Source organism: Melospiza melodia, chromosome 2, assembly GCF_035770615.1.
Source record: "Melospiza melodia melodia isolate bMelMel2 chromosome 2, bMelMel2.pri, whole genome shotgun sequence".
In the NCBI taxonomy this organism is placed as follows: domain Eukaryota; kingdom Metazoa; phylum Chordata; class Aves; order Passeriformes; family Passerellidae; genus Melospiza; species Melospiza melodia.
The window spans coordinates 124,731,846-124,745,508 of record NC_086195.1 but is presented as its reverse complement, the minus strand read 5'-3'; the positions used below and the strand labels follow the sequence as shown (position 1 = coordinate 124,745,508).

At 45.4% G+C, this 13,663-nt stretch overlaps 1 protein-coding gene across 1 annotated transcript in view; it reads right to left on the bottom strand.

Moving 5' to 3' along the window:
• The window catches only part of LIMS1 (LIM zinc finger domain containing 1), a 68,225-nt gene extending 54,562 nt beyond the window's left edge, over positions 1 to 13,663 (bottom strand). The window contains exon 1 of the mRNA XM_063149870.1: positions 13,589 to 13,663. Coding sequence (XP_063005940.1) covers positions 13,589 to 13,632 — 44 coding nt within the window. The 5' untranslated portion in view covers positions 13,633 to 13,663. The remainder of the gene's footprint in view (positions 1 to 13,588) is intronic.

The following is a 13,663-nucleotide window of genomic DNA, read 5'->3' as shown; positions in this document are numbered from 1 at the left end:
AAAGCAAAAGTAGTCCAATCATCTGTCTAATATCACATTTACTTGCTACTGCAAGGGCAGCAAATCTGCTCTAACTAACATTGCCTTGCAACTATCCTCTTCAGAAATTGGCTTTTCCACAAGTGTTTATAAAGGAGATAATAAAAGGCAGCTCTGAGCAATCCAACCAGGTGCTCAGCACTCAGCAGAAATCACCAGCATAAATTAATTAGAAATGCAAAAAAAAAAACCCCAAAAAACATCACTCACAGAAACTATTATTTCAGCAACTTCATGGATAAATCATTAGAGTTGTCCAAAATCAAATCTAGTTCATAGGGAAGAAGGGGGTGATACTAAATTAACAGAAATACTGTTTTACCATTAAACCCCAATGTGCTATTCTTAATGTCACTGAAAAATACTTGCACAATGCCAACTAAGGCAAGAAACATTGAGCAAGCAGTATGAATTCTCAGAAAACACCTTAGAAACCACAGTGACTTAGACACTGTGTTATATTCACTTTCCTTTTTTAACCTCTTCAGTACTGAACTGCCTGCCCACAGGTGATTCAGAGCTTGTGGGATGCATCATAAGTTATTAAAATCCTCCTAACAAGCTGGTGCATAAATGTCAACTTCACTGCTGCTCTTTTATTCACATGTATCATTCACTAACCACTGTTACAAGGCACAGCACTTCTCCCCTGCTCTCTCTTTCTTGAATGGTGTTCTCACTTTGTCAAAATTTAACTAGTGCAGAACACCACCACACTATGGGAGTGGACCAAGAGATGCCCTGACCTCACCTCAGCAGAGCCTGGCTCTCAGGCAGGTCACCAGGAGTCCCACAGTCCACAGTTCCATGGACACCAACCCCACTCCAACCCCTACCCACCTGCAACTCCACTGCCGACCCAGAGCTCAGCTCCCTTTCATGAACACAACTCGCTTGCTGTAAAATTCACACCTCAGAGGGGTGTGACTGAGGACACAAAAGCCCCAGGGAACAGGAACCTCCTCCTTGCTTCCCCATCCATAACCACGTTGTTTGCACCAAAGAACAACATGCAGGCCACTACCAAGTGACTACTGGGCTAAAAATGTAAATTAAATGATACCAGTTAGCAGTACACTGGGTTAATACACAACTTTGTAACACTCCACTGCATAAGACAGAAACCAAATTCATCTGGGCTCTGACCCTATGAGCAAGCAGACCTGTGGTGACAACGGCTCACTCTGCTTGGCCAATTTTTGCTTTCTTTCACACATTTACATTTGCATGGCCAGTTGCCAAACCATGCAAACCCAACTGCAGTGGAAAAAAGGCATCACAGAGATCTGTTGAAAAATGCTGTAAGTAAAACTACATAGTTTATATATATATGTTACAATGATAATTTTTAAATTAAATTCAGGTCATTTGTATTTAAAAAAGCTGAAACAGCCTTAGTTAGTATTTATAAAAACAAGTATAAAGTATACAAAATAGGTATCAAATCCAGCGTATGACAACTTCAGCTGAAGACATTTATCCGTAGGCACAGGGATGTGACACTGGCCAGGCATGGTGGTGTCACATAAGATGCTGGACCCATCTGTGTAATAACCAGCTGCTCTTCTTTAAATATGAGAAGTCAGAGATTAGGAAGATATCCTCCTCTTACAAGGCTGACCTTACTGCACCATCAATACAGAGTGAATTCAGAGCAGTGATGGTTTTGTCCCTATACCTCAGACAAAGCAGCAAGGTTTCAAAGCTGACAGAACCAGTTTCCAAGAATTAGCAGGTATTTTGTCTTATTTGGCCATTGATGTTCAACTTATGGACCCTTAAGACTAAATCAAGCTCCAATAAATAGGGCAGTGGAATTTCAAATGGCTTTGAGAAAAACTGGTTAAGACTTGCTGTCTAACTGTATTAGTTTAACACTCTAACCTCTAGAATTTGCACGTTATCAGAAACATTCAACATTCAGTGAGAGGTCACACATACAGTCATTTCTTCATCCCTAACTATGTGCTGAAGGTAATCAAACTTGTATAGAATTCTCCATTTACATGCATATAGTCTTGAGGAATTGTTACAAAGCTTCATTAATCTATTTCTGTTGCAGTTAATAACAGACCCCTGCAGATTTGAAAGGAACTGGATTGTAAGGGGTCATGCAGGCAGTAACTATGCAGAGAGCTCTAGTGAAGCAAGCAGTAGCACCCTGGCCAGCTAGCTAGAACTGAGCTCAGCTTGGCTCTTCATAACTACTGAATAAGCCAACAATCCCTGACTTCAGCAGTTTCCTCTCTTCTCCCCCTGCACGTAAGTTATGAGTGCAACTGGTTCACAGCACAGCAGTATGCCTCTGAGATGAAGAGAAAGCCACTGCTGCAGTGTGGGTTGATGAAGCACTGAAGATGTGTGTCCTCTCTAAAAGTACACATTTTTTAGCACAGCAAATGTGTTATTTACAGAAGCAAAGAAACAGGATACAGCTGAGCTATTAGGAAATCAAACATTATAGTATGCAGGTATAAGGTAATAAAAATATAAGATAGTGTAGGTATAAGGTAATATAGGGCAATAAAAAATGATAAGATACATAAGAAAAAAGACTTTTCTGGTGCTGAGAAAAGATAGTTGGCCAGGAATGCTCCCACACCCATGTTACTATGCAGGCTGCCAACTACTGCCTTGTGTTTGGATGCTTCCCGATGCTGCTACTTGCTTTCCACAAGTCCTTTGTTACTTACATGGAGCAAACTTTGCATGCTGGCACAGGAAGCCCATGAGGATGGACATGGCAAGCAGGTCAGTAACCTTTACCACCCATTGAGCAACCATTTGGGACTCCTCCCTGGCTGAGCTGTGCCACGCCACACCATCAGCTCCGGTACGCAGCATCCTATCGAGGGCCAGCTGCAACTTCCCAGCATCCAAGACAAAAATGTCAAAACACATTTGTGGAGGTGACAGGCACCAAAGCACCCCTTGCCAAAGTGCTTTTGGTGCCACACCATCATCTGCCAAGGTTTTAAAATCTTAATTCCTGATGGTGCATTTCTTGCCTTTGGAAAGAAAGACTTCAGAAGTGACACTCTGTATTTGTTCATATGCCTGACCAGGCAACTGCTAATAGCAATTTGGAAACAACACCCTATTGCAACACCTGCTTGTACACAATGAACAGAGTTAAGGCAAAATTTATGACAGAATCACTTAAAAAAAAAAATCTGTATTTTCTCCTGCTACTCTTCTTACCTGTGTGGCTGGTTTAAATATTTTATGTGCCAGATAGATGTATGTTACAAAAAAAGCTTATAAAGAGAATACAGAACACACATGCACTCAACCCTCACATAAGCCACTAACTGTGAGGGTGAACCCAGGTCCTGCTAACTGAGGACATGTGTTTTGCACTTGAGTTCTTGGCTTCAAGGAAATTAAAATTTAAACTCATAACTTGACCTGAGCGAACATAGGAATTTAACTTAAGGGCTCTGCATGAGCAAGAGGACTGTATTGTCTTCAGACTAAATAAATTGACTATTTTTACTTAAATACATTTCACTGTCTATTAATTTCTGAAAAGCAAATGTCCTTTCTAAACATTTTTATTGTTCACTTTAAGATAAGAATACATGAAACAAATATGATCTCCTTGTCCTCCCTGACTTCTCTTAATACCATAAGGAAAATAGCACAGGAAAAAATTTTCAGTTAATGCATTTCTGTTAATGCCCTTGCAACACCTCCACTTGACCACCAATTCAGCACTAAAAGATGAAAAATTGGATACTGACAGCACCGATGCTTTTGCCTTATTAAACTTTAAATCAACATGAACTTGATACCACAAGACCTCTGTGGTATTAAAAAAAGCATTTTTTTAACTATGGATTTCTTCACAATTAATTCAGGTAGACCCTGCCTTCCTTGCATCTCCAAGATCAACTCCAAGAACGTTACTATTTAAACCACGAACACAGAGCTGTTCTATGATTTCTTCCAAGTTTAAAAAACCCTTTGACTTGGAACTAAGGCTCTGCTCATTTTGCATTTGCTTTCATGACAAAGGATTAATTAATGATGGGTTAAAAAATCTGGACTCAGCAGCTTTTCACTATATTCCCCTCCCTCTGTGGCAGGGACAACCAGCAAATACCTGGCAATGCAAACCAAGGAAGGAACATTACTCAATATAGAAGAGAAAAATCCTCTGCTTGACATTTGTACCATCAACACCCTTCTTGCCTACACAGGTTGGACACTAGAAGACAGCTTTCAGTGGTGCAGTTCCTCCTCTGGGAGAACAGAGCCCTTCTTCCCACAGAAAACCTCCCAGGCCACATTACACCACCTCAGCCACCCTAGTGATGGCTGGGATGGCTACAGCTGCTCTGCTGGGCACACAGTGACTGAGATCCCAGCATCTGCCCCATCCCACCCCATATCCCATCCCTGAACTCTGGTGCTTGTTTTTGCACATGCATGGACATAACACTGCTGCATGTTTTTAACTGTGTGCTATTGGACTTAGCAGAAAATCCATTATTGAAATCAAGCCGCTACACAGCTAAACATTACCAAAAAACTTATTAGACCACTTTTACCTCAGATGACACAAAATACTCATTATGTAATCCTGCCTTCCTTGGGAATCTGTCCTGCCTGAAACCACCCTGAAAAGACACCAGTATCACACAATGACATTAAACTTCTTCAATATCTCTTTCAAGTACAAGCTGACAAAGCTATTCATAAATTAATAAATAGCCCAAGGTGAGCAGAAAGATTTCTCATGAAACCTGAGCAGTAATGCAATATTACTGTTCCTGGATCCTTTGCCATTTTATCATCCGCTAGTAATTCTCCCAAGGGTGATGTCAAGGATCCTCTTAACTGTACTGTTTGCCCACCTCTGCATGGTAATGATAAAAATATTGATTTTCACATTTGTGACTCAGATGCAATTTGACACAAGAAGTCCAAATTATTTCCCCCTCGCAGCGCATCAGCAATCACAAGCACAGAGAGCTTCACTCACATCAAAATGAAGCAGCCTCATTAATACATGACACTGGAAACAATGCTTCATTTGCCCTGTACTTTTCAAAATGAAGGCCTGGTCCAGCAGCAGATTTTAATGCAAGTTGTGGAGGGGATAAGAGAATGGTTTTGGAAGACAGGTCTGCCTTGGGCAGGGACATCTTCACCTCGACAGGAGGGGTCTGAAGAGCAGAAGCTGCAGGGTGAGATTTGCCTCGGGTATGAGCTGACACCAAGGAGAATCCCACCTTTCCTTGAGAATCCTGACACATGGAACACCCCACCACCTTTGGAAACCCTCAGATCCTCTCCAGGTTCTGCTGGAGTGAAGTTCGATAATTCCCATCCTGCATGTGACAATAAGGAAAATATGGCTTTCAGTCTTAGACAAAGTTTGGAAATTTTGACCTTCAGGCTTACACCATGTGTAGCCACCAGCAATATGCCAGCCCTCCTCCCTCACTTCATCTCACTGCAAAGCTGTGGCACAACTCATCTCTCCACCACCCAGAGCTAAACCCCACATGGTGACCAGACTGCCCTGTGCCAGTGCCTGAAGACATCCAGCTTCCAGCATGGCATTAAGGGAGGCTGTATGAACCATTTCAGAAGGGACATCACTTGACCAGGATGCCCATGGAGAAGGGAGCCTTTTCACTTTGAAAAGAGAGAAGTTTTAACTGTGAGAGAATTCAGCACAGGGGGATTCATCCCAGGGCTGCGAACCCTTTAGTTCCACCCCACCCCAGACTGTCCTGCCTCTGTGAGTTTCTTGTATTTATTTTTTTTTTAAATGTGAACCTGAAAAAGTTCTTAGGTGTTAGAATGAGCAAGGAATCAGCAAAAAGAATAAGACCTACTGGCCTTAGAATAGCAGTTTATTGTTAATTGTTTGATACAATTCATTTTTGGATATGATTACAGAAATCACGCTTCTTTGATGCACAATAGCAAATGAGCCCACTAATAGGGCAAAAGGAGGTAGATTTTTTTCTGGGAGATAAGCACTTTCCTAAGCAACACCTACCCTGAGGATCATATTTATACAACTATTTCAACAAACAAGACCTTTGAAAGTCCGCTATAATCCGTTAATAAGAAAAGATCAAAGAAACTAATAGGAAGGCCAGGAAGTAATCAAAATATTTGATCAGTGAGAAGTTTTGTATCCAAGCCATAAACTCAAGGGCATTTCAGTGGAAGCTGTGGGAGGAGAAGCTGCTGTGAGCACCTGGAGATTATGTGGTCATGGCAGATGGAGCCCCTTAGGGGAATCCTCACACCCCACTGCCATCCCTGCACAGGACACCAGCAGCACCCACCATCCCCAGCTTCCCATCATTTTCAGTGCAGCTATGTTAAACAACCAAGGGTGGAAATTGTACTCGTTCTCCTAAATCCCACCACCTCCCCCGCTAAAGTTAAATATTTGGCCTTTGGTTTAAACTAAATGGATTTTTGTTTTTCCTTTCAGAGCAGTCTCACGATCTCCGTGTGACCCCGGTGGGAGGACAGAGGGAGGCAGGGAGACCCCACCGTGCACTCAGAGCACTGCCAGAGCCCAGGGAGTGTCAGCCCACTCAGTAGCAGAGACGGGTGTAGTAAACTTTTAAATACTTCCTTTCCCCCTTTCTTTAAGGAAAAAAAGAATAAGGAAAAAGATACTGATATGTTCTGATTTCCTCCTCACACCCTTCTTTTTTAAATACATACTTAGCAAACATTAAACAACTACATATTTGGATGCAACTCAAGCTAAACAATAGCTTTGATAGTTTAATTTTGGAAAGAAAAAAAGCAAATTCTCACTTTCTTGAAAGACTTTACTTTTACTTATTTGTATATTCCCTAGGTTATCAGCACATTTCCCTTTGCTTTTCTGAGAGCAATATACATGTCCTTGTAACCAGAGAAGTATGGGAAATTCTGGAAACATCCAACTGTGTATAAACACTTAAGAGTTCAGACACTCTAATACAAAACAAGTACCTCTCTGAAACAAACATCTCCAGATGTTTTAACGTATTTTTATATATAGATAGATATATATATAAGATGTGACTCAGACACAGAAAGCCAAAAGAATGTTCTCATTTCCTGAGATTGGCCAACAAAAAGGAAAAAAAAATGTGAATGAAGGAACAAAGACTCAAAAGTCAGCTTTTTCTTAACAGCAGCAGCTTTAAAATGGTCCATTTCAAATCTTTTTTCATATAATCAGAATATTGCCTCTCTCTTGCAACTGCATAGACTCACAAAAGAAGCACAGAAAGGAGAAAAAATGTTTTCTGGGTTGTTTAAAGTACTACAGAAATGTCTCATTAGAGAAGTGCCTGTCCTTTTTTCAGTTCCAGTGAAGCTGATCGACACCTCCCAACAAGCCCCTCTCCCCCAGCCTGGGACACAGGGGCTGAGAAAAAGCCAGCAGCTCTCTGTGTCTGCATGGAGAGCTCAGCCTGCCAGAGCTCACAGCAGATCTTGTTCCATTTTTTTTTCTGACAGTACAAGCGGGTACAAACAGCTTCCAGTTCCTCTGGGACCTGAAAGCAATGGGTGAAGAAAGCCCATGGGCATCTCCAGATCATGAAGTCTCATCATAGCAACAAACATCAGGAAGATTTAAACAGGCATCAAGATGTGTCACTGTTCTCTGTACCCTTTCTAACCATAAACTACATGTCAGGAGGGTAGGACACGAGATTTCCTTCCTCTGAGTCCTTTGAAGGTGAATTTCCGCAAACCAATTCAGTGAGAACTGTGACAAAACCACTGCTGGGGTGGTTTCCCTTCAGACAGAGCAGTAGGAGGGGACAGCAAGCTGCAGAGAGAACAAACCCAAGTGCACTTCCCACAGCAGAAAGCAAAATTGCCCAGACAATCCTTCCACAACACCTGCAGGCAGGTGGGTGATCCTTCTTCCAGTGCAACAGAGCATGGAGTCCCAACCCTGACACTGCACCCAGGGCAGCCACAAGCAGTCCCCAGACCCAGCCCAGCCCAGCACCAAACACTGCTCCCTCCTTCTTCAAATCCCCAACACCTTGTCACAGAACTCCACTTTTCACACTGCTCTCTGCCAAAATGGGTATTGCCACCTTTCCCAAGTTCTTTCCTATGGACATCACTGCCACCCACAAGATCAAGGATTGATACAGACTGAGACAAACTCAGTTTTAAATCTATGTATCTACCAATCTCCCTCACCACAGGTTTTCAGCTGGCTCAGGTCCATGGTGCTGGCGCTAGAAATGTTGGGGGACAGGAATGTGTGGGTCACCCCAGGCGGCTGTAGCACAAGCACATGCTTAATTAAACATCTCTCTAACCATCACTGCCCATGGGAAGAGCAGCTGCCCTGGCATAGCCCATAGATGATCTGTCCTGAAGCATAACACTGGCCAGAGATGGGTCTGGGATTCAGCCATTGCCAAGTGAATCTCAGCCCACTTACACCAGACCCCAGCAAAAATAAGTTACTTAATACAGCACACACGTCCGTCTCTCTGCCATGAAACATGAGTCTGTCCTGCTACTAACACAGTTCAGAAGAGCACACATGCAAAGCTCAGCAATATGTGCCTATGTGGAAGCATTTCCTCACAAAAGCCAGAGGGTTCTGCAAGCAGAGGCTGCTCTGCCAATTCAGCCTTGACTCCGCAGGGCCTTCCCAGCAGTGCTGGTGGCACCCTGCTCCCCTGCCTGCCAAGAGTGTTCTGCATTCCCAAAGGAGAGGTGCAGTGTGCCAGGAGACACCAAAGGAGGGCTCGGGGATGCTCTGTTCTGCGAGGCAGGAGGCTGACAGCCAGTTCCTTGCCCTGGCCAGGCAGCGCCCAGCCCCAGTGGGGATGGCCATGCCTCCATAAGAGAGTCCTTGCAAAGTATCAAGGTCCCTTTTTTCCCTCCCAGGGTGGATTTGAAACTAATTCTCTGCGCGGTTCCCTCTCCCCACATCAATCCCACAGCTGCTGAATGTCAGTGTGGGCTCTGGACTAAAGCCAGTTTGCCATGTTGCTGCCTCTCAAATATTTCCAGGCATTACTGCACTGCTTTGCTGTGGTCTTCTCCAGTGCCCCCAACTATAATGAAACAACATATTAATACAGAAAACCCTTTTAATTTTGAGCACAGCAGCTACTCCATGCTGCTCTGGCCGCCCAGGAAATGCCCTTAAAGTCATTACAATGCCTTAGCTCCCCAGATGATCCACATCAATTCCCCACCCATGATGCAAGAAATATCCCTCCCCTGGTTTTAACTCTTCTCTTCACACCAGTTTACGTTTCACTCAGACAACACCCACCAGTGTGTTCTCAGTTCTTCAACCAGGGTTTGAAACAACCCTAAGTCCACATGATTAAGGACCCACCTTCTCACTGAATTCTATAGAAGTGGCTGGTGAGGTTTTTAATAAATCAAAAAGCGATGAAAGAAAAGGACATCCAAGCTGGAATTCAAGAACTTCTTATTTAACATATAAAGAAAAGCAATCAATATGAAAAATGCAGAGCATAAAACTCCCTCCTGGGTGCCAACCATGTTGTAATGCTATTTTTCATGCACTACAGGGTGCTCCAGACTATGCCATTTTGGCAGAGGAACATGGTTTCAGCCTGTAGAGGAGGTCCACTTGGTCCATATTTTGTCACTGGCCACACTATCAGCTTCTGGCATCCTGCATATTGCTGACAGCCTCCAGATGCTGAGACAAATTCAGCAAACTGTTTGACATAAAGAGCTGCTATGGTACACAAAACCATAGTAATTACAAGGAAATTACAGTATCCTGATTTTTTCCCCCCTGCTTCTATCTGCTTAAAAAACAGAAGTCAGCATTTTCATAAAGACTTACACACCACAGGAAGGAAAATGCTGAAATAATTGCAAAGAAGCATCCTAATTGGAAGAAAAATATTAACCCCAGGGCACAGTCCCCTGCTACATTTTCCCTAATTGCCAGACTGAATGAGGGCCTTTCACCCTTTCTGCCCCAAGAGCAGCACTTCTGCACAGGCTGTTAGGGGTGACGTGCTCTGTGGCACATCCCAACACAACAAGCACAGCAGACCACGTACACGGCTGCTTGCTTCACACCAGGCATAGCTTAGACAAGGGGAGGCTTGGGCTATCAAAATGTGACTGTCAGTTTCATTTTCCTTGTCATCAGCACTTGCCATCATGGGAAAACCTGACACGAGTAATTTCCCCACTGACTATCAAGCTGCTTTTAGCACAGCTAATAATTAAAGCTTCCCTGTATTGAAAAGTAATAAGAGATTGCATTATGCTGCAGAGTGAAAAACTTTTGAACTGGGCTTTGGAGGAGAACAAAGCACAGACAAATCAGGATGTGTAACCTGACACACAGCATGAAGCCACAATTGCAGGAGCTGAAAACATTGCCTTAAGTGCTCCAATAATAAATATTTCACTGCAACTTGAAAAAGAATTTGTTAACTGTGCAAACCACCCTCTGTATATTGCAGACCATTAATGGTTCCCCTGCAGTAATTGTATGAAACAAGTTCTAAGAAAAAGACCTGCACACTGCAACTGAGACTAAACTACAGCACCACATTTAGCTTCTTATTTAGAATCCCATATCAGAGCCAGTAACACCATGAAGTGCCCCCGTTTTTCAGCTTCACAGTCTACAGTGGAATAAGAACTGTAAATCCAATGAGTCTGTACTAGTTTTTCAAGTGGAGTTATGCTTGGAGTAAAGAGGACCTGGCTTTTTCCAGTATTTTGCTGCATACTGGCCTGTATTTCTTGCTACAAAGAAAAACTCTGTTTGTTCTAGGAAACTACAAAAGCTTAAGATAATAACGGCTCTGAATGGAGAAGCCAATGTTTTTCTCTGAACTACATATGAAACTTATTCCAATGATAACACATCAAGATGAGTTCAGCACAACCAGCTGGAAAAGCTGCCCGCAAAACTCAGAGGACATTTATAAAGCAAGCAGGCATTGCCACAAGGAGCTATCAGCCCCAGGCAGCACACCAAGCAATGCTGAGCAGCCCACCCAGCATCGACCCTCTGCACATCCCTCCTTACCCAAATCCCTCTCTTCCAGGACAGAGTCTGGTCTCCCAGCGTGATTCTGAGTGAGAAAGCTGTGCCTCAGTAAGCACTGTGCAAGTGACAGCACCAGCCTCCAAGTTCCTCTAGTTGCAAAACAAAAGCCACAGGAGTGGCTCAAGTTCAAAATGCCTCCATAAAACAAAGGGAGAGAGAAAAAAAAATTAAAAAGAAGAGTATTTCCTTGCGCATACCTGCTGACCAGATGTCTGCTGCTTTTCCGTGCACTAAATCTAGAGAGACCTCAGATCAATGTTTCCTTTTTTGTTTTCTTCACCAAAACTCAGATTACTTAAACTCTCCAAATCAGACCCAAAAGTCAAGATACAAAACCCTTTAGGAATTTCAGCTTGTGGAGGCCTTTGAGATCACTTTACATTTTGTCAAAAAGTAGGTTTGAATGAAATACTCACATTTTTAGGGGGTTTTCTAAATCCAAAGAATCAGAACAAGAAAACACACTAATTTTTAATTTTCCCTCCTTGTATTTTACAAAATCTAAATACATTTTCCAAGAGCCCCATCCCTTTGTTTTGATTTCAGTGGACTGGAATTGTCTATAGAAAGCCCCCTCTGAAGGAGCTGACTCCACAGCCTCTTGACACTGTGCCACCCTGCCAGATGAGCAGCACCTCCCTCTGCTCCCTCGAGCCAAGCCTCTGTGACAGTGAAGCACTCAGCACCTCCACGTCCCTGACCACAGCACAGCCCCTTGTCCTCCATACACCCATTCACCCCAAAAGAACAGTGAGAGGAACAGAGGAAGCCAGCCAGTTTAGCCAAGGGGCCCCACGTCCAGCCTTTACTGGGCAAACAGTTTTTATGTGGGGCACACCAGCAGCAGCAGCACTCCAGGCTGACTCTCAGCCACGGGAGCATTTGCTTGGCCAGGAGGCAGCATGATTGCTCCTGCTGCTGTGAAAGGATGCTTGAGCCACCAGCTGTACCCTGGATGGCTCTGTTGCCACCAGTGTTTCCCAGGGAGTGCTGGCCAGGCTCATGCTGCTGCAGGTAACCTCCCTGCTACTCCACCTCTGCAAGTTTCTGCAGGCGGGGGCTCTAGTCTGACTTTGTCCCAAAATCTCACACCGTGCCAGGGGTGTAGCTTAGCTCATATCCTCGGAAGCGTGTACCAGCAGGGCAGCTGGCCCGCTCCCTGACAACTTCAGCAGAACAGATGCCAAATATGCAATTGCTCTGTTTACCTGGCCAGAGAGGCGGCTCAGCCCCAGCACCTGTGTGGGGCCGAAAGACAGAGAGCACAGACTGACGCCGGCAGCACAAATACTGACAACTGGCCACTTTCAGGAATGCAGAAAGAATCCTGGCCTGGATACTACCACCCACTATGAAAAGCAAGTGGCTGTTGGAACATCTGAAGAAAAAACAGTCACCCACAGTACATATGGACACCTGAATCACATTATCATGTTTTTCTAAGCATGTGGCTGCACTGCAGCTGGAGCGAGAGCTGGTCAAGGCTGGTGAGATCCTGCCCAGGACATCAGAGCACTGACCCTGGGAGCAGAGCTGGCTCACCTCGCTCAGGATGGCACCTGCGTAGCCCAAACTCAGCCTGACTTTGCAACTAACACGGTTTTTCTCCAAAGGTATGGCAGAGAGCTGGAGGAGCCTGCAGGAGAAGTCGGGCGCGGGAAAGATAAGGCAGTCCTTAGACAGGCTAAAGTTTGTGTGCCAGCAGCCGTCCTATACCTGCAGTTCAAGGCAGCCACAAAATCAGTCTTTGTCCTTCTCTCAGCTCTAGGTTTTGACCTATTAGCACAACACTTTGCCAAGTGCTTTAATTAGGGCCATTTCTTCCCAACAAATAACTGCACAGGGCGAGGCTTTGAAACGCTGAGCAATGAGCAGAGCAGCCTTTGCTTTCCGTAGTCCACCCCATTAACCCGTCCCCAAGACAGACTACTCGCTAATTGTGAGATATGCACAAAACATCACGAATCTCACCACATCCACACCCGAGGTTATTCAGCGTGATGCTTTCAACAGAGCCACCACCCGGGCAGGGCGCCTTTTAACGCACGGGGCATCAGAGGCGCTCACGCCGCTGCCGGGACGTGCGAGCCGCAGGTCTGGGTGTTTTTCCCGATCGCTGCAACGAGGGCACAGGGCCCGCCCCAGCGCTCCGAGCGAGCGCCGAACGCCGAGGAGGGATTGCGGAGAGAAGGGAATTCCTGCACTGCCCCTCGCTGCGGCTGCCGGGACGGGGAAAGTTTGCCCGTGGAACGCACACTTCACAGAGGGAGCGGCAGGGACACCCTGCACGGCTGCGGGCCCCCCGTCCCCTCGGCGGGACCCCAGCCCGACCCCGCCGGCGCCCGGGCAGCAGCGGGAAAGCGCCTTTCCCGGGCAGCAGCCGGTGACAGCGGCCCGGCCGAGACAAAGCGCCGCCCTCGGCAGCCGCCCGCCGCGGGAGGCGGGACGGGACGGCGCGGGCGGCCCCTGCGCCTCTCCTACCTGTTACAGTTGATCCCCGCCGCCGCCGCCGCCACCCCCAGCATCCCGGCGGCCGCCGCTGCCGCCGCTCCCGCC